The 21,788-nt window shown below is 31.8% G+C and overlaps 1 protein-coding gene across 6 annotated transcripts; it reads left to right on the top strand.

The window, feature by feature from the left end:
- The first annotated feature begins 1,001 nt into the window (after window positions 1–1,001).
- LOC102620118 (membrane-bound transcription factor site-2 protease homolog) lies at window positions 1,002–6,913 on the top strand. Of its 6 annotated transcripts, none has more exons than XR_003063985.2 (10): window positions 1,009–1,410; window positions 1,603–1,691; window positions 1,815–1,962; window positions 2,076–2,156; window positions 2,289–2,750; window positions 2,897–3,220; window positions 3,831–3,999; window positions 5,541–5,753; window positions 5,896–5,932; window positions 6,503–6,913. XR_003063985.2 is itself a non-coding variant. In XM_025095391.2 (8 exons), the coding sequence occupies exons 1-8, from the start codon at window positions 1,087–1,089 to the stop codon at window positions 5,543–5,545; spliced, it is 1,602 nt and encodes a 533-aa protein (XP_024951159.2). In that variant the 5' UTR covers window positions 1,009–1,086; the 3' UTR covers window positions 5,546–5,902. The 6 variants fall into 6 exon arrangements, 3 of the variants coding, with proteins under 3 accessions (XP_024951160.2, XP_024951158.2, XP_024951159.2); XR_003063986.2 differs by having other exon boundaries at window positions 6,495–6,913; XR_003063982.2 differs by having other exon boundaries at window positions 5,896–6,913.
- Window positions 6,914–21,788: the final 14,875 nt, after the last annotated feature.

Here is a 21,788-nt window from a genome sequence, read left to right as displayed (position 1 = left end):
AATCAGTCAACTAATTTTGAAGCTATTACATTTACACTCAAGTAATTTTGAGTTCAATTTTTTTTAAAAAATTACTAAGTATTAATAAATATATATTAATAATTTTTAGAGCTTTCTAATCACAAGGCCTAAGATCAAATTTTGGAATTAACCAAACCTTAAAGTGCAAAAACCATTAGACCCCTTATTCAACTTCAAAAATCCAAACAAATACATTTCCTTTGTATTTCACTATCTAATACCTTAATGCTACAAAAGGCAACATTATAATATAGTGAACATAGAACTACAATTTTCTCCGTATAAATTGATTTATTTAGGGTAGTATAAATAAAAGGAATAAATGTATTAAAATGTTGAATGACAAATGACATTTTTTTTTTTATCTATATTGAGAGAAAGTTTTATATGAGATAATCTTAATAGAATCATCCAATAAAATCATGATATATATTATGAATATTTTTATCCCATCAATAATAATTGGTCAATTTGAAAATCACTATGTATAAATTTAATTTTAATTAAGTAAATATATAAATAACGTGATACATCTGTCTCATCTAAAACTTTCTCTTATATCATGCATTAATTAATAATCACAATTTATATTTTACCAATATCAATAAAGAAAATTTATGCTTCACCACTATCAATAATGGGATATGAGTGCTACAAAATATAAGTTCGGTAACCTAGAACTTTTGGTAGAAAAAATTTGGAGCCAATTTAAATTCATCTTTGGTCATGAACCAAAACCGAACCGGTTCATATGATCAAGCTGAACCGATTTTTTTAAGTTGAAGGGTATCTATGACATTGACCCAAATTAAGAAGTTGAAAAGTTCGGATATTTATCCTACAGACTCCTGATACTTTCTCTTATTAATTAAGATGATAATGCGGAGTCCTTATGTTAAATAGGTCTTTACTTTTATGATAAATATCAAAAAGCCCCTTGGATTAGTCACGACTCACGACCGTTGAAATTATAATAACATAAATTTTTTGGACAAAAATGATAAAAATCAGTTGAAAATTGGAATCTCGATCCAAGTGAGTGACAAACTGAGAGGTTTTAATTTGATGGATGGGAGGAGACTGAGAAGATTCGGGAGAAGAAGAAGGAGGCAGTCGTCCCTTCTTCCGGTGGGCGCAACCGCACCCGAATATAACACCGCCTACACCGTTTCGTGCTGTTACTGCGATTTCAAAATCCGTGCTTTGAATGACGCTCTGTCCCGTTTTGGACGAAGACATGCCGCTTGGCTAAGAGTTTGGTTCTCCATCGGCGTCGGTTTCAGCCTCACGCTGCTGCTTGCACTCAGCTTCCTTCTCGTTTGGAATCTTTTTGCTCAAAGGAATTCAAACGACGCCGCATTCTTCTTCTTGTTTGGCTTTTCGCCCTCGGTAGGCACCATTAATTGAATTAGTAGTAGAGTTTCTATCCGTTGTATTATCAAATTAATAATTCATGGTGGACAAACATGTGGCTTTAATAATAACACGAGTTATGATGCTGCCACGTCAGGTTGCAAAGGTTGATTTTTCATTGTGTAGCTCTGGTATTATTTTGTTGTTATTTATGGTTCGTGATTGCAGGTATCACTTGCTGATGCTGCCTATCTTTTGCTTTCTACTTTGATTTCAGTATCTGTGCATGAATTTGGCCATGCTACAGCTGCTGCCTGGTGAGGTTGCTTTCTCTTGTTCTCAAACGATGCTTGTTTACAGTACATATATGATTATGAACAGTAAGTCAGAAAAGCAAGACTTAAATACTATTAATGGATGTTACGATTATTGAAGAGCAGTGAGGGCGTACAAGTGGAGTACATTGCTGTTTTTTTTGCCGTTCTATTTCCTGGAGCTCTTGTTGCTTTCAATCAGGACTTGCTGCAGTCATTACCACGCTTTACTGTTCTTCGTGTGTATTGTGCTGGCATTTGGCATAATGCTGCAGTAAGAAGCTCACTCAATATCGCAACAAAATGCTTGTGTGCCATTGTATTTGTTAAATTTTTAACTGAACTTTATTTTCAGTTAATGCTGATTTCCTGCAGTTTCTTCTCTAGTGTTGTGCAGTCTGTGGAATGCTGCTATTTCTCATGCCCTTGATCTTGTTTCCCTTCTACAAACAATGTGAAGGCACCATGGTAATTCACCACAACCACGGACATTTTTCACGTGACTTCTTATATGTGCAAACAAACATAAAACATTATATATTCTGATTTGACACATTGTTCCCATGTACGTACTTTCCTATATCTGGTTGGTTTGCATAGGTTTTGGATGTGCCGTCTACTTCACCTTTGTCGGGCTATTTGTCACCTGGAGATGTGATTGTGTCTTTGGATGGCATACACATCCATAACGAGCAAGATTGGATGGAGATGGCTGCTTTGCTGGATAAATACACTCCGCAAAATTCAAGTCATTCCAAATATCCTGGTTTAAGGGCAGCTGATGGCAGAAAGGGATACTGCGTCTCTAATTATATGATCGAAGAGAGCAAGAAGATTCAATTGTTAGACAACCAATCTGCTTGTCCCAATGATTTTATTGCATTTGTTACGGTTCAGTGCTTTGATATAAGTATCTCAGTTAATGTTAGCAGTGAAGGGGACCAGCTAAACAAATTAGAGAACGTTTACTGCTTGAATGCAAACGATATTGTCAAGCTCAAGAAATGTGGTGATGGATGGGTCACATCTTCAACAAATGGAAGCCACTGTGTGTGCTCTAAGGTGGATATTTGAATCTTTGGGAATGAAATAAAGGCTTTCAAGCATTGTAATGTCTATCAATCATTCTGTTTTACTTCTTGTTTTCTTGAAATCCAGTGGAAATATTCTGTTTAGTGACTGAATAAATATGTGACAAATATTCACAGGAGGAGTCCTGCTTGACTCCGGTTCAGTTGCCAGGTTTGGCATGGGTTGAGATTACATATTCAAGACCTTATTCCTTGGAGTGCAAGCAACTTTCAAGAAGTTCAGTTTCTGATACCAGGACTACTGACTTTACGGATCCACACTGTGGTGGAACTTTTGTCTTCTTTGGTGATGTAATCTTCATGGCTCAATCAGTTTCATTAACTCAGTATCAACCCCGTTGGGCATCTTCTTTTGGTGCATATCTTCCAAACATTCTGAGGAAGAGTTTGATTTGCTTATTCCACGTCTCTCTAACACTTGCTCTTCTTAACAGTTTGCCAGTAAGTTATTGTTATTTTTCATTTTATTGTAAGAACATGATTCTGTTCAAGCAAACATTAGCCTGCATTGGGGTGCAGTATGTTGAATTCAAGTTGAATTCTTAAATTAAAAGGGTCTGAGAAATGAATTGTCGTAAGTAATCTTCTGTTAACCATCGTAGTTAATCAGGAAATTAGTGGTGACCATAAGGTTCTTAAGCTGAAGAGCTTTTACCTCACATGTTATGATGAGGTTCATTTGCTCTCTGATTTTTGTTTCATCTAGGAGAGGTACTTGTCAGAGAGATAAATGCTGGCAAATGAAAGTGGATTTTAGATTTAATCATCATCAATGACAAAATGTTACAATGTTTGATGGTGTTAAATTAATAAGCAGGCAGAGTGAAATGTGTATTATTCGGAGGATCATCAATGATGGAGCTTGATATCTTGTTATCTTTAGGTAGCGTCAGCAATTTAATTTCATACAATACATAAGATTAATGTGAGAATGCTTATATAAGTTTAATCTAAGTACCTGTTAGGCTATGAGAATGCTTATATAAGATTACCGTATGCCATTTCTTACAAATCAAGTTTCAGTTTTTCTAATCATAATATTTTCTGTTAGGCATATTTTCTAGATGGAGAATCCATTTTCGAGGTGACTCTATGCTTCATCACTTCACTGAGCCCAAGGCAGAGGGAAAAAGTTCTTCATGTATGTCTTATGGGAGGGACACTCATTTCAATCCTCACCTTTCTGATGACATTCTTCATTAATTTTTTTGTAGGGAAAGGTAGTAGTGTTCTCTCTCTCTCTCTGTAGGAAAATTACTTTCTTTTTCTTTAACATAGCAATATCTTTCATTTTTAGATTAGTTGATACTTTTGCAATTTTTTTTGGCAAATTATTACGACTTGAATTCCCCTATTAATGCATGCATACTATCTAATAATTGATTTATTAATAAAACTGTAAACATTATATTTTTATTCATAACATGTATGTATGTGTGACAGTTTATATTATTCAAACAAATGTAAGATCATTAAGATACTTAGGCCTAGATTGGTATTGAGGCTGTAGCCTTTAATTCATAGTTGCTGTGGAAAAAGGCCATATCTATGAAATAAAAGTTGATACTGTATGGTAAATGTGGCTTTTAAATAATAATTTTAACAAAAATTAGTAAATATATTAAGTTTTTCATCATACAAGTGTGTGATTAATTCAACTAAGCTTTCAAGTTATAACAGCAAGTATATTTTACCAAACACGTTAGTGTTGTGGCTTTTAAGTTACAACTGTTTACCTCAATACCAAACAGGATTTTAATATGAAATCTTAGGGCCAGTTTGATATTGTTTTTGAATTGGTATTTTTTGAAAACAAAAATGAAAATGAAAATGATGTTTTATAGTTGCTGTATTCCAAATATAAATATGTGTCAAGTTAGACTATTGGCACCCCTTTTTTTAGTTATATTTATTTTATTTATGAAAGTATCCTTTTTCTTTTTGTAAATACACTTCTAATTTTTCATTTAATTTTCTTTTATTTGTTAAACTCAAAAGTATTTTTCATTTCTTTTGCAATCTTATTATTACTCTACACACAAATTAAAACTTTTCTAGGTGATAGAATTTTTAAATGTTAATCACTGGCTTAAATTAAACATACTTTACATTATAATTTGAAAGCAATCTTAAGTACAAAAATATTTAATCAATAAGAAATATGATAAGAATAATAGATTATTCTAAATTTATACAAGTTATTTTATTTAGATAGGAAGTAACATTTAAAAAAAAAAAAGGGATTGGTTATGAATGCAAGTAATTTGTTGGAAAAAAAATCTATGTATGTTTAATTTTTGTTTCTCTTTAATTGTAATTTATTTGAAGTGGGATTTTATAAGAATAATGAAGGGGTGCTAATAGCTTCACTGATGCATGTATGGTATTATTTACAGTATCCTTTGTTTTAAAAATGAAATCAGTAACATGCATATGATAAACATAATTGAAAAAGATAAAAACAATGAGTATATTTTTTACAGTATCATTTTTAGAAATAATTTTTACTAATATTTAATATTTAAAAATACTATAATTTTTTATTTAATCTCATTTACTAAACTAATAATTCATTTAAAATTACAAAAATTATTAAATCATAAAAATACGTGAACAAACGTACCATAATCAACTTAGTATTAGCATTACTAGAAAAAAAAAGTTTTACATTGTCATTTTTCTCAAACTATAATTAAGATAATATTACAACAGTTTAAATAAAATAATTATTGAATTACATGATAAACGTTATGAATTACAGAGTAGCAGCAGCAGAAGAAAGTGAGAGCAACAACAGTGGCAGAGATAGAACAAAAGCAGAGAGAAAAAGAGAGAGCGGAGCGGCAGCAACAACGATCTTATTCAACATTCAGTGATGGTGAAATTTGTTGAAAAAGAAGAGCAAAAGCCATGAATCGAGAGTTGTGAGTTCAGATCTAATGGAGAGAGAAGAGAAGATCAGTTTACAAATAAGGTTTTGTTTTAGGAGGGAGAAGTAGTAGAAGTATCTTGGGGAACGGTTAAAAATTTGTTTTATAATTTACTTCAAAGTTTGTTTTGTAATTCACCCAAACCGTATGTAATATGTTTTATTTGTTTTACAATTTTTTTTTCAGGACCGCAGAGTGAGTATCGCACCTGGACTCTGAGAACGTAAGTGAAAATACGGCCTAAAAAGGGAAAATTATTATTTTGTTATTAAAGTTATTCTGATATATCATGTTAGTATTATAGTTTGTGAAAAAAATATATTTTATTATCAAATATTTGCACCGTTATCAATTCAATATTATTCCGTTAAAAAAAGTTAATGTTTAACGAAAATTGAATTAAAAGTTGATTTTATCCCCAAGAATTTAGTAATAAAATGATAATTTTTTAAAAATATTGGTAGTAAAACGATAATTCTCTTAAAATTTTGATAGTAAAATGATAATTTATCTATCAAATTAACAGATAATTTTATTTTTATAGATAGATATATCTTTGATGCCCTTATGAATTATGATATCAGTAAATTTTTAATGTTCTTAACGGAATAGTAATGAATTAATATCGCTGTAAATGTTTAATAATAAAATATATTTATCGACAAATTATGATACTAATATAATATGTCAGAATAATATTAATAGTAAAATGATAATATCCCCTAAAAAATGATGCTGCACTGGCCCTAGTTTTCAGAGGATAACTACTCAACCTTAGTGTTTAGGATTGCAGATACGAGATCCAAGTCGCTATTGACATCACTGTCAACGCTGCATGGACAAGAGTAACCATTGTATTCGGTAGCAACGAACACTCCACGTGTATCATGAGTCATCACGGTGTCCTAACTTTTTCATGGTTGCTCTTAAATGTAGACAAAAAAGGAGACTGCTGTTTAAGTTAGACGATTCTAGAGAACGTCGCAGACTCGCAGTTAACATCTTATGGGTATGAATTGGTTAAAAAAAAGAAGAAGAAGATGCTTTGAAGGCAATTAACATTTAGCTAGTGTCGCTGTCACTTCCTCTGCTTATTCCATCATTTAGTTTCCAAGTTCTTTTTGTCTTTTCTCTGGACATTTTTGTGCCCAGAATATACTAGACGCATTATTATTTATTTATATAATGATGAAGTACAACGATAGCCAATGCCCTTAATTTGCTTAATTGTTGCGCAACTGCCTGTGATTTGTACAAATGAATGTCATTTTATCTATATGCATTTTTCTTCTCTCCCATTCAATCTACCATGACGGCTATTGTATTGATTTGGCATTAGCCATTGAATATCAGTTTGTTAGATTATACATTAGGCTTCACTAAGAATGGATGAATGAGATTGTTCATTGCGGTGACACTGACAGTGTTCTTCCCACGTTTCATTTGAGATTTTAGGCTTCGGAGAGGATATATTCCTTCCTCGCCTCCGAGGGGTTCTCTGACTTGCCAGTTGGATAGCCAAGATAAATATTTTGCCTCTTTCTTTATACTGATCAATTAGAAAATCGTGCCGATCCCGATCCGGTGCCTATTAATTTTTGGAATTTATTTGTGTAGTCAGTTTTGTTAGGGTATGTTTTAGTATGCGGTCGTTGAATTTTTAATCAAGAGTTGCCGAGTAGGTAGTTGGAAACATCAGCCGCAGGTGAAAAAAAAAATGAGTATATACCAAGCATCATAGATGTAAAAATAATTGAGAATGAAAATCATATTTTAAGGTTGAGTATTTTTTTTTTTTTGATACACTAATATAGTACAATCGTTGATTTTTACAATCAAAAATCAGCCGGGACTTAGCCTAAGTAATTCGATTACAGCACATCTCAATTATCAATCCTAATAAATTAGAGGAAGATTTGCCATCACCATTAATATCATAGGGAAATCGATCCTATTATAATATGGGAGCTAACCATCCCCATTTTTTATGGAGAGGTAAGTTAAGTTCCAGTGTTGACCCTGCACTGAGACTTGAACTCATGCCCTCAAGGTTGAGTATGCTTTTGATATCATTTCATAAAATTAGTTTTCTAAAAATTAAAATTAAAAAAAATTTGGTGTCATTTTTAAAATTGCCATCTGGTATTCGGTTGAAATAAAAATAAAATAACTATACGAGCAAAATTTTAATTAGGGAATATCGTATTTGATGAAGTGGGCCCCAACATTTGGGCCTATCGAATTCGTACTTCCAATAGTTTTGTCTTATTATAAGTTTAGTACTAAAAAATAATGGGAAAATATTTTCCATCTTTTAGTTATAATTTGAAAGATAAATGTTTTTTGTTTTCAAAAAAAAAAAAAAGCTTTGGAAAATATGCCACCATACATATTTTTCAATGTTTTCTGTTTGTTTTGGGGGGGGGGAAGAAAAAATAGCAATTACAAACGCACACTCTTGGTCTGGTCTGTTAGTCAGTTTCAGAGGCTTGATATTAGTGGAAAACGTTGGGCTATGGCCTAGTGGGCTTGTAAGTTTAAAATATGGGTCTAATCTTAAGGCGGCTATTTTTTAATTTTTTAAAAAGATTGTTTAGGGAAAGGTCACTTATATTTTCATATTTTAGGTCTTCGGTCGCCTAAATTCGAGTAAGAATAAGACATTAAAATTAATATTTTAACGAGTGAGACTTCTGATTTTACTAAAAAATTTAAGTAAAGAAAAAAAAATACTTGTGGTCGCTTTCTATGGCCTATTTAACACAAGTTGATATTATATTTAATGTTTCCAAGCACTAACTAAATCTTTAAGAGGGGATAAAAAAAAAAAAAAAAAAGGAAAAGAAAAAAAGAATCGGATTTTGTTTCTGGATAATGCTTTTTAAAAATATCCCATTTGCTTGCTCACACGTCTCCTACGATTCTTTTGTTTGTATAAGGTTGAGAGAGCAATATAATCTCCTGCTTTGAACTTTGAAGAAGTTGCCTTCCATTTTCCAAAGGCTTCGATAAAGTCGGTGAAAGCAGCTTAATGGCAATTGATGTGGATAAGATTTTTCCATTTGCTGCATTAATCTCAATTCGCCATGCATGTGAAAGGTCTCCGTTTCAGTATTATTTTAACAACCATATCATCTAATATTCTAATCCTCCTAAAGAGAAAAAAAATAAAATAAAATAAAATAAAATTGGGGGGTAGTAATGTCACCTAATCTTAACTGCCTACTTTTATGATGTCGATTTCTTTTTCAATTTTTCACATTAGCTTAATGGAATCCTATTTGGACCCACTTGACTAAAGTGATCGAATTTTGTTTTTACTTCTTTTAAATTTTTTTTCTTCCAGTGGGAGTGTCATGACTCGAGAAGAAATTGACTGGGTGACATAATCATGTGAGAGCTGTTTAAGCGCAACGGAAGTTAATTCAATTCAATTCATCCGCACAAGGGAAACCAAAATAGTCAGCTGACGTGGTCCAATGGCATCAAATGGGTGGGCTGGGTATCTCTCGCACGGCTCCATTTTTATCAACGTGGTTTCTCTGTGATTTCAATGTGTTCTTTAATCTTTATCAGTCGTTTCTACTTTCTTGCTCACCACAAAGGCCCTACTCGTCTACTACTACTCAGTTGATTACACAACAAGTTAAGTAAATGTTAAATACGCACGGATGAATCAATCAATTATATGTGAATTTGGGTTACAGAAACATATGATTACGTAGGGCTAAAAAGACTCTCACGCTTGGCCCTCGAGAGGATAATGGTGGGACAAAGCTTTTGGATTTTTGCTTTTTGATGATTTTTGTTGACACTTAACTTCCATAACTACCGGGTCGATCTTTCCTCCTCACATGGACATGGACTGCCTTTATTGACTGCTTCTTATTCTTTTCTTTTACCCCCCCTTCTTTTTTTTATTCAATTTTTTTAATCTCCCAAACAATTTATGCACATATCCGGTGTACAAGTTTAAATGAGAAAGTCTTATATTAGACATTTTTTTCAACATTTTTTTAAATTTTTTCCTTGTTATTTTCAACTTAAACTCGTGATTGGTTGATTTCAAAATGAGTATGCATAAAAGACCGAGATTTATTGGACGATTTTATAGTCAGTATAACGTGGTGGAGACTGAGACGTCTCAATTTAGATAAGATTTTTTTCTTCTACACGCATAAAATTAGAAAATTAAAAAATAATAAATAAATAAATAAAGGAAAATCTTCGGCAGAGATTGTGTGGCAGCAGCACATTTTACCTTCATGTTCTAAAAAATGTACAACGATAGTCAATTTTGTATCATCTACATGAATGTTGTCTGCGTGTTATATCATCACACCCACATGGTCTCCAGAGCCAAAACACATGCAAACAGTAAATGGTCGGGAGCAGGACTTTTTCTTTTTCTCCTTTTGAAAGAATGGGGATACGATTTTGCTATGCTACGATGACTGCATTTTAACAAACTGCTGGGAAATTTGACAAACGACACCTTAGCGTCCTCCTCCTCCTCCTCACTAGTAAAGCTCGTCTAAGCTTGAATCTATTCACAAGTCATCTTGATGTAATAAATTGTCACTTGACCAGAAAACTTAAGGCTAGCTCCGGATAGGAGAATACTGCGCTGTAACAGCGAAGCTGCTTGACTATCACAATATTTACACTCTCAGATAATAAGAAATTATTGTTTTGCAGCTGGGCTGTGGTAGTCCCAGCAGCGGAATACTCGCAAACTCAGCCGAAATTTAGAGATTAATTACTCAAAACAATGGTATTTAAGAGCATTAACAACAATTTGCCTACAGTACTCTTGCATCAAAAGGCGTGTTGAAAGTTTGAAACTGAAAATATAAGAAATGTAATAAGAACCTCCATCACCAATAAATTAATTAATATTCTCTGTATTTCTAGCAACGCCTCTAGGCTCTAGCAATCTTCCTCTCACGAGAACAAGTGAATCTCTTTTGGGATTTAAAAAAGAAATGAGGGATTGAAGTTCCGAGAACGGCAACAGGCAGAAGCTCCCACACCTACTGTCAATTGGAAATTGGAAGCAATTCATAGGCGTGCATTAATTGGTCATTTTCATTTTAAATTATCATCGATCGGTCATCACATGCACCATGACTTTATTTATCTCAAAGACTGTGTGTGTGTGTGTGTGTGTGTGTCTGTAACGATGGAGACCATGTTCCATTAATAATGACAAACAAATAGCAGATATACAGAACAATATTTTTGCTTTTCTTGGAAGACAAAATCTTCAGAAAACAAAGCTAAAAGTCCACCCGATGTCCACGAGAAAAGATCCGCCATCAAATTGAGCATGAATCAAGTGATTAAGGCCATACGGAGAGATTAAATTCCACATGAATTTGTTACACGAAAATGGTAACATGTACTGGTGAAGAGATAAAGAGTCCACACCATATTGAATAATTATCCACATGCTTGCAGAGAGCTCTGCTGGTTTGTGAAATGTGATTTCCACATTTCTCCTTGTAGGGCATCATGTAATGTACGAGTGGTTTTACAGAAGCGGTAAAAAAGACAATAAATGAATTTTGGGGGGGACTGAAAAGAACAAGGCGTTGTGGGGTATCAAAACTCACATGGCCTTGCCAATGCCTAGACAAGGCAACAACAAATCTTCAAACTTATGAGATTGGGTTAGGTATGGTGGTTGGAAAGTTCCATTTTTCTGTTACTAGCACCGAAAAAAATAATAATAATAATTCACAAAATGGTCGATTTGGTAGTTGAAAAAAAGTTCTTTTTACAAAAAAAAAAAAACGCTACCACATACGATGGTTGTGGTAGTCAGGAATATGTCGGGACTCTTATCTAAAAATCTGAGTATATGGGCTCAAAATAAATGGGATTTGTTTTTCAAATCTCTAAAAGAAAATTCTAGTCATATTCGCACACTCAAGGGCTTAAATCACGGAAGGGATAGTGGCTTAGCCTCCTATTAATGGATAGTTTCTCAACACTCAGCCGCTTGGTCATGGAGCCGGGAAGCTGGGGCATAATGAAAAAAGAACATAAGTTAACGGGGCCAAGTTATAATGGAAATGCATCTAAAACTGTTGCCCATAATGGAAGTCGATGGAACTTATTGGCGTCAGATCATAAAAAAAAAAACATATATATTAACGTACAAAACGCAAAACGTATATTAGGGTACAAAATGTAAATAATAGTTTCTATTTTCCAATTGGTTTTTTTTTTTTTTTTTTTTTTTTTGGCGGAGGGGGGAGGGGGGATTTGGCGGCCCGAGTCCATGGCCCCTTGGGATTACGTATTGTATAATTTATATTCTTCAAAAGGAAAAGTTAAAAAATAGGGTCGTTAACCTTTGTTTGCTTTCCTCACGTAACAGGTAATTAGAAAAATTGTAAACAGATAATAGAAAAACAAAATTATATATGATGGGTCTCTATCACTTGTTTTCCAAAATCCAAATCAAACATGTAATCAGCTTTCCGTCTCTCTCTCTCTCTCTCTCTCTCTCTCTCTCTCTGTCTCTCTATCATAGAAGAAAATATTTTTCTTGATTTTTTTTTTAATTTTAAAAAATAATAAATAATGCATGGTAAAGCTAGCTTGGTTAGGTTAGCAAGACTATTTCTGCAGCCGACGAAAAACAAGATTTGTGTGAAAAAGAGCTGCACAAAACGTGCTGAGAAAATGAGCACTTTCCATGAAAATCGAAAATCAACACGTCAAGCACGGCATTTGCTTGGCTTCATGCGCTGTTGCTGACAAAGAACTTCCCTAATCCTCGTCAGCCCGTACTCAATTCTTGTGAGAATTTTCAACTGGAACTTTGTTGAATCCACACTGATTCAAGGCTTTGCACGTCAAATTTCAATCAATCTTGTGCCTGAAAACAGTTGTCGTTTAAAATGCCAACATTTTATTATTCTTTGTTGCACATTAAAAGTTTGGCTTGGCATATAAAAAAAAAAATTACAGAAATCTCATTCTCCCAACAACGCTGTGTTTGTCTGTATGTATAGCAAAGTTTCAACTTTGCTCATGAACTTTGTTCATTTACAATTTTTGACAATTTTAAAGTACGTTTTATCCTTTTTTTTTTTTTTTATATATATATACTTTTTTACAATTATTGGTGACAACAGAGTATCAAACCATTTTCTCAGAGAATCAGTTTATTATTAAAAAAGAGTGTTGGCAAGTGCTCTCACGAGACTGATTGTAGCCATACTCACTCACTTTTAGGGCTATAGATACCATCTATTAATTAAATTAATTTTTCACAACGATTTCTCTAATATAATATCGCCGTTAACATGTTAACCAGCGCCCCATGTTTCCACCGGCAATCGGTGGATTCTTTATTTATTTCCTTGCATTTTTATGATATTAAATTAAATTAATATAGTAATGTACGCTATAGTTTCACTGTATTAATTTAATTTTCATATTTTATTTTATCTTAAACTTTTAATGTAACGTAACGTATAGTTTTTTAAAATATATAAATAAATAATTATCACTATGTTGAGACAAGTTCCTTTTAAGACAAGATTGTGAAACTTATTACAACGTAAACTTTATTTTAATTTATAACTGACCTAAATTAGGACCAAAATAAATATTCTTAACCCGACAGAGGTATAAACATAGTTATTTCTGGTTGCTTGTTTACTTGTCACAAGTGCGTGATGCACTAAAAAAAAAAGAAACATATAATTTTGATTAAAATTTCGCATAATGTTTTTAAAGAAATGATAAACTTACAAAATTGAGACAATAATTTTCCATTTATATATTAAACCACTTAATAAATAAAGTTATCAAACAAACAATAATTTTCCGACATGATATTATAACATTACACCACTCGAAGCACAGTCTCTCGACATTAGTTAATGCCATCGGCAATTAATTTCCGGAGAATTCCAGCAATTGCGGTCGGGCACCCGCCATGTGAAACGACGTCGTTGATGGAATTAGTAAGAGGAGGAGTTTGGCATCGGTGAGGTGACGCCACAGGGGCGCCCATGACGCCTTTGTCAAAAAGGGCGGCGTGTTTCAGAGAACTGCGATCGCCACACGGCTATCTAGGAAACAAAATAATAATAATAATAATAATAATAAAGTATTTATTATCACTCATTAATAACATAATTAATTAGTAGTAACTGCACAAGCATAAGCAATTAAGCATCATGGTGTTTTTCGGTGCACTGCGCTGCAGATGAGACAATAAATAGAGTTTCATGTGATGAAGTTGACCGATCAAACCATAAAAATAAATAAAAATATTTCTTTAAGAATTGGCATTTTCTCTGCTCTTTCAGTTCAGAGTGTCCTGCAATCTGTTTTTTTTTTTTTTAATTTTAATTTTAATTTTAATTTTATAAAACTGCAGAGATGTTTGTAATAGAGACAGACAGGTGGGGCGGCGACAGAGATGCTGAACACATCAGTGTGCTCCAGCACGCCCCACTTGAGGAGCGGTTAACAGTTAAAAGGATCGGTTGTGTTTCAGTGTTGTACGTATGGTCCTGTCTTTATTGCTTTTGCAGAATTGGCACATGTGGTGACTCCCGCCCGGTTTTGCAATTTCGCATCCGCGGTTCCCTTTTTGCTTTTTTTGAAATTAACACCCCATGTGAATGTGATCTTTTTCAAATTATTTCTCCAAACTTCTACGCTATAGTAAAATGTCGTTTTAACCGTTTGCGATATTTTTCGGGATAAAAGTATCTTTTCTTCTTCATTTTTTTTTTTATTTAATTCCTTTCTCTTTCGTCTCTCCTTGTTTTTATAATCTAATAAAACAAACGGACGTGAAAGAAGTTAGTTTGATTGATAACCTACACTATAAAATTCAAACCCTATACATATAGAGTATTAAAATATTTAACAGATATTAACTATTATAACCTAAAAGTTATATTGATTTGATCGTACGATGTAAAATTTTTAATATCTTTATTTAATTGCATATGATAAGTATAATAAAGATACTTATACTGAATGACAAAATTAATAAAGTGAATGAGTTTATTTTTTTTAATGAAATGTTTGTTGTCTTTAGTTATTTATTATATATTTTTTTTATCTTTTTTAAAATTAGCTCATTAAAGTAAAGACAACTTTTTTGGATGCTCCTAAAGCAATACTCTTGTGAGTTAAATTGTAGGCCATAGGTGTTACACATCAAAGTTAAAACATAAGAGTAACGAATTGTGACTATTGGGTGAAATCTTATGATGTTATCACCTCTCACGTACAAAGTTGACTCGATTAATGATAATTTAAATCCATCTATAGTTGTGCTTTCTTAAATTATTAAAAAAGTTATGTTAAAATTTTAATAAATCAAAATATCAATTTTAAATACTAGGTTTTACCAGTTAACGACTTAAGGTCAACGTGCTAAATATAATTCAATTAATTAAAAATTCACTTCATTAATAAAATTTTCTCAATCGCAAGTGTTATTATTTTATCAAAATTTTTAATGTGTCTAAAAAATTAACGGAATCTCTTTCCATCTTTTATTTTGAACACATTAATTAATAATTTAGCATTGTGTATCATTTTCAATTGAGATTTTAGTAAATGTTGCTTGATGTGAACGATCCTAATTAATAACGGACTCCGGAGTCAAATAAGAAGGATGTCGGCAATTTATCATCTATTGGTACTTGACTAAATCTAACCTTTTAGTTAATTAATTCAAATTAATAGTTAATTAATTCACACGTGTCATTCAGTTAGTTTCTTGTTAAGTGTATCTGGCTACGCTTTATTTGGCACCACAATCACAAATTCGCAGTCCGTTCACGTCAATTCGTTAAAGTGTAGGGCCTGTTATGGACCATTTTGATGCTACAAAACCTACGTAAATTTCTTGATCGTTTGTTTGGAATATATTTCTCATTCTTCAAACGCATTACCGGTATAAAAAATTTCACAACTTATTTGGAGAATACTATAGTCTTCATACGTATGCCGAAAAAAGAAAAATTAATCAATGATCAAAACTTCAGATACATTTTATTATGATTTTTTTTTATTCATAATATAGAGTGTGCGTTTTGTAGGTGATATAAGAATAGTCCACTCAGGGCGGAGTTCGGGATAAATTTTTATGGGCCAAATTCAAAATTTTGATTTTAAAATTCTAAAAAATAATAAATTTCTAACCAAAAAAAAATGTTATTATTTTGACATTACTGAGAATTTTTAAATCATATTTTTATCCAATGCATAAAGTCATAGATTAGATTAGGTGTGCAAAGACCGACTTTCACTTTTTACAATAATTTTTTATATTTTATATAAAAATTCTAAATTTGTTTTTAAATTCTACAAGTGTCGCGCAACGGTCTTAATGCTCTGTTTTAAGTCCACAGCTGTTGAAACTTGAAAAGTAAAATTACGTGATATCGGATATATACGAGAGAAGATTCTTGAATTATGTTACCTAAAATGATTAACTCAGACTGATTTCTAATAAAATATACTTTCTTCTTTTTTTTTTTTGAAATAATTGGTTGAGATGTATTCTAATAGTAAAGAAAAAAAAATGAATTTTGAAAAATATTCTATAATTTCCTTTTGAAAAAAAGGGTAAAAATGGACAAAAAGTAAAATGTCGGCAGGGGGGAAGGGAATGTGGGGACGGAGGAGGCCGTACAAAAGAACTGTCAACGGTCAAGTGGGTGAGAAAAAACACGTGTAACTTACGTGGCTAACTGTCTTTAACCGACATGGACTTCCGTATTTTCATCATCACTGACGACCCAACAACACAGTCCCATCCAATACCGCCCTGCCCGCCTGCGCTGCCCATGATGTCATTTCCTAATTCCTTTTTTATTTCTTTTTTATTTCCTTTTCACCTTTTGAAAAATTTTACGTTTTATTTATACATGCTCATTTATTTATTATTTTTATTTAAAAAGAAAATTAGATAACATGTAAATAACTAAAGTCCCACTTGGAATTGAGGTTGAAATGTTATATTATTTCGTAAATTTTTACAACAGTAATGTTTGGTAAGTTTTTAAAAATTATTTATTTCATAAGTTTCTTTATTTTAACATTAGTATTTTATATAAGTAGTTTATTAAATAAGAAACCACATATCTTAAAGTTCTAAATAAGAAACTTAATATTTTAACAAAGAAAATTTAAACTTACGTATATTTTGACCATTACATAATAAAAAACACTTTTGTATTGAAATTTATATAATGTATCTACTCTGCCTATTAAATTCATAATAATTATAAAAATACCAAACTACTTTTTTTAATCAATAATTTATTTCATCCACAGATAAAAACAACTTATTTCATCTATTTATTCATTACCAGTTTATTTAATCTACACAATACAAACTTCTTTCATCAAACCAAACAACTACAGCCCCTTAAGGGTGCGTTTGGAATTGAGGTTAGCAGTTGTAATTTAAAAGTTACAGTACTAAAGTGTTTGGTAAATACTTACTGTTGTAGTTTAGAAAATATATTAATATAATTTTTCACTTGTATAATGAACAATCTATTATATATGTAATAATTTTGTCAAAATTATTATTTAAAATTTATATTTATTACATATTATTAACTTTTTATTTCATAATTACAATTTATTTTCCACAGCAGCTGTAGCTTAAAACTACAGCACCTCAATTCTAAACTCGCTATGAATACTTTGATACATTAATCGGCTTTGGTAAAAAGAAGCACCTGGTTGATTACATGACCTAATTGGTTGGGTAAATTATAATTTAAAATAACACATGCGTTGCGCCTTGATTATCTAGACTTTATCGGATATTAGAAAGCACTCCCAAGTCCCACCGAAAACCATCCGCATGAAAATGATGAAATTGAAAATTCAATTTAAGGTTTGTAGTTTATTACGTGATGCCTGGTGGAGTCGTATTTGACAAGTCGAACTGTTGTGTTCAACCTAATTGTACAACTAAACAATTATTTTTCACGTTGACTTGGGGCACTGTCGGAGCCTACGTGGTGCCATGCTGAGATGACGTGTCCAGTTGTTAGTTGTAGGGTCCACCTGCGATTTCCTCGATGCCGCGCGACTTTAGGCGAGGATGGAGCGTGTCAGCACAGCGTGTATTCGCCTTGGCTCAACGACTTCTTCTTTTTTTTTTTTTTTTAATCTAATTCTACATTAATTTCTTTAAATTTTTTATTGGGAGTATTATTTGGAAGAAAAGGACTATTTTTTACAATATTTCAACAAGCCTTCAACAATTTGTCAAAATTATACAGTTCCAGTCCTAATAGTGAAATGAGTATTTTTTTTTTAACATAACCCGTTATTTAATTTACAAGATACACAATCTCTAAGTATTATTGTATGGTAATTATTATTATTATTATTATTTTCAAGTAATGTGACATTCATTTAGCAAAAAAAAAATCGATATACTTTATGGAGATGAATACTTTCTAAAATGTGCATTTATAGTATCATCCTAATAAAACCTACTTAGAGATTCGAGATTATTCTCAAACTTACCAATCCTTGTGTCATTTGATGAGGATGCACCTTCATATCTTAGTTATTTATATAGATGGGATAATCGTAGAGGTTTTGAGACAATTTGAAACTCTACCGAGGGAAGACAAAATAGAGTGTTTAACCATATAGCCAAGTCTTTAAAGTAAGAGGGAGATTCCATTGTCAGTTTTTATAAAATCTACAGCTTAGAAAGTTGAGAGACACAAAAAAAAAAAAAAAAAAAATTATTATTATGGCATATACATTTGGTTCAATGATAGGTGATTTACTTAATACAATACAACAACTGATTACTGACATGTCGATAAAAACTTATAAGCATAATATTGAATAGAAAAATTGTTCAGCAAATGAATTTTTTAAAAAAAAGTTAAACAATGAATTATAAAAAAGACATATAAAGATTTAAAATGTTTTTAAAAGAAGGAAAATTTAATTGTACTTCTACTCTTCTAGAACATGGAAATTAATAACAAAAAGGTATTTCAAAAAATAAAAAGAAGCATGCGGTTTTGAGTCTTTTGACATTATTACGAGAATGCCGTTTTTTTGGGGAATTAAATTTGATCAAAGTAAGGATTAATAATTATTTATAGCACATCTTTTCGCCTTTTATTCGTCTACGATAAAAATATAGTTAATATAATGTGATTAATTACAATTAAAGTAAAAAAAAAAAATTTATAAGATAAATGTAACCTACACCTTCGTTTCAAGTTTCCCTCCAATTATTTCTGAATGAAGCAGGCGATTCAAAGTCAAAAATGGTAACTGAATTCATCGGACATTTTTTCAACTTTAAAATTTTTCTACTTTCAAAACCACGGTTGTTCGTATAAACAATTAGAAAAGCACAAAAGTGATTGTAAATGCTAATCGCCGAGTAGGAACAAAACGGAAAAATAAAAAAAGAGAAAAGCAACAAAAGAAGAAGATGGAACAACAAATAAACACTGATTGGATGAATGTCAGCTAAATATTTATCCAAATAGTGAGATTTGACTAAAGAGATATTCTAGTTCTAGCTAGGTGATGTTGATTTGGGTCTCCTTTGAACGGTTGGTACAAAACAACCCATGAAGCCATGTCCATGACCACGAAACTTGATAGAACCATCTAATTAAATTCTACTTACGTACGAGATCTTCAAACTTATTATTATGTAGTACAGACGGTAAATTCACGTTCCAATCAAAAGAAAAAAAAATGGATTAATTATACTTCGTACATATAACAATATATTTAACATTAAAAAATAATTAAAGTTACCATAAAAATTTTCTGGGACCAATCTTAACTTGCGTAGTTTAATAATGGTAAGAGCTATTAGAAAATCGGTTAATTGAACTCCTTCTCATAAAGTTGGGAAAGGGACTGGGAATGAAGAAAATAACGGTATTTTTGACTGACCGTATTATTTATTATAACACGACTAGTGTTGTTTATTAAATTATTGTAAAGTAAAATAATAATAATTATATTTGTTTGGTATAGAACGAGTATATATGTATATACACACACAACAATACAATATAGGAAGAGAGAATGAAAGAGCCATTGATGGGTTTGTTGGAAGTTGGTTTGGTAGTTGGGTGGATTTCTTGAAAAGAAAGGATTCTATTTTGATAATCCTCTTTTTACATTTTCTGAAAATTTGTCCCCGTCCCTATTATTGTTATTATTATTCTTATTCATGTGGGTTTTTTTGGTTCTCAAGTTTCTATCCCTCTTTTTGGTGCTTTCGGAAAGTGGGGTTTTAGCTTGAATTTCGTTTTGTTGGAATTGGAATATCCTTTCCTTCCCCACGGAACAAGATAGAGTGAGTCGTCGCCTTATCATGACTCTGGTTCCTTTTTCTATTTCGTCAAATTAATTCCCAATTTTCTCTCTAATCGGTCTCATCGGATAAGAGCCTTTTATTGGAAAAGAAATAATAAATGATATTAAATACGAGAAAGAGAGAGAATTAGGGATATGCAAATCAGGGAGGGGGTGTGGTGGTCACAAATCCTACGCAGCCGCGCCATTAGGAGTCATAAATCATGGGATAAGGGCTACATGGGTCCTTGTTGTTTGCTTCTTATTGGCAACTTGTGGGGTATCGTTAATTAATTCGAAGTAGTGCCCTCATTAACTCCCACTTTACTATTATTGTACACGTATTTTGCTTTAATATTTATATCCAAATACTGACTTTTGGTCAATATAAACCTCAAAATTTTGAACCCAATGTCATTTTTTAAGTGAAAATGTCTGCGCATTATATGAAACGTAAATTAAGTAAAATGATCATGATTTATGTGGTATTAACACTAATCAATATCGTAATCAAACTTGCGTTACATTTACAAAATGAGAAAAATAATATGAATTTGGCATTTGGGTGAAGCAATAAATGATGATGATTTAGATTAAAGCCATATCACTTTCTTGTTTTGGCTACCCTTTGTTAAAAGCTTTACCTCACCGCCTTCGCTAAATTTGATGCCCTTTTTCCCCTCTTCAATCCAAGATATGGTCCCATGTGAATCAAAATTAGGTTCAAATCTGAATTTGATGCTTTTGAGTAAACAATTCACTGTTTACTCATTAAAGGGGATGCAAAATAAGTGATATGTGAGTATTTGTTCGTAAAGTGAAAGTGATTATAATTAAAGTTGGGTCAGTTTCCCACTCTGTTGCGGGAAACAATCAGATTCTTTTAATTAATAGGGCTTTTCATGCATGTTTTTGCTGTATTTTGTTGTCAGCTAGTTAATTTTCATGTGCATATCATGTGTTACATACACCAAACTTGTAATTTTCACTTTTTATGTTTTATCTTAATCTTTTTATATTTTAAGTAGTTTCTCTCTCTTTTTTTTTTAATCTCGACAAATTCACTTTTTTATTCAATAGTTAACAAATCTTTATATTTTCTTGAAAAGATACAGTTTTATCTAAAAAAGTCATTGAAATTTTAAAAAATAAAATTACATTAAAAAAATTTAAAGTGAGGGTCTGCGGTGTTATCAAGTAATTTTTTTTTTCTTTTTACGAATAAGTGCATAGATTAGTTGGCATGAGAGCTGTTCTAACTTAACTAAGGTATTCGGTTCAAATCTTAGGAATACCAGCCTCTCTACCACACTAATGTGGTCTTTTATTTGGCTCGAATCTAGATTAGTAGATGATTTAATATATATAAAAAAAGATAATTTTTTTTTTCCTTTGAAATTGACTATTGAATATATGTTACAGTAAAGTAGGTTCCCACCCATTTTTTGTTTTACCATCTATAAACTTGAAATGTAATATATTTCAAAAGACATAACATTTCATGTGAATTCAACTCGATGTTTAAAATTCCACTTTGTTGATTGGGACAGAAGATGATTACACTTAATACCAAGACCGGTCTAATATAAAGAAAAATGATTATATTTAAAACGAAAATCAGTGTGTTTGAAGAAACCTGCCCTTTGAAAATGTAAAAGGAACATTAAGCTAGGCTTGTATATTGAACACGCATACATAAATTCATAAACACAAAC

Source organism: Citrus sinensis, chromosome 2 (genome assembly GCF_022201045.2).
Source record: "Citrus sinensis cultivar Valencia sweet orange chromosome 2, DVS_A1.0, whole genome shotgun sequence".
In the NCBI taxonomy this organism is placed as follows: Eukaryota; Viridiplantae; Streptophyta; class Magnoliopsida; order Sapindales; family Rutaceae; genus Citrus; species Citrus sinensis.
The sequence above is the reverse complement of the archived record's forward strand: the minus strand, read 5'-3'. Positions and strand labels throughout refer to the sequence as shown.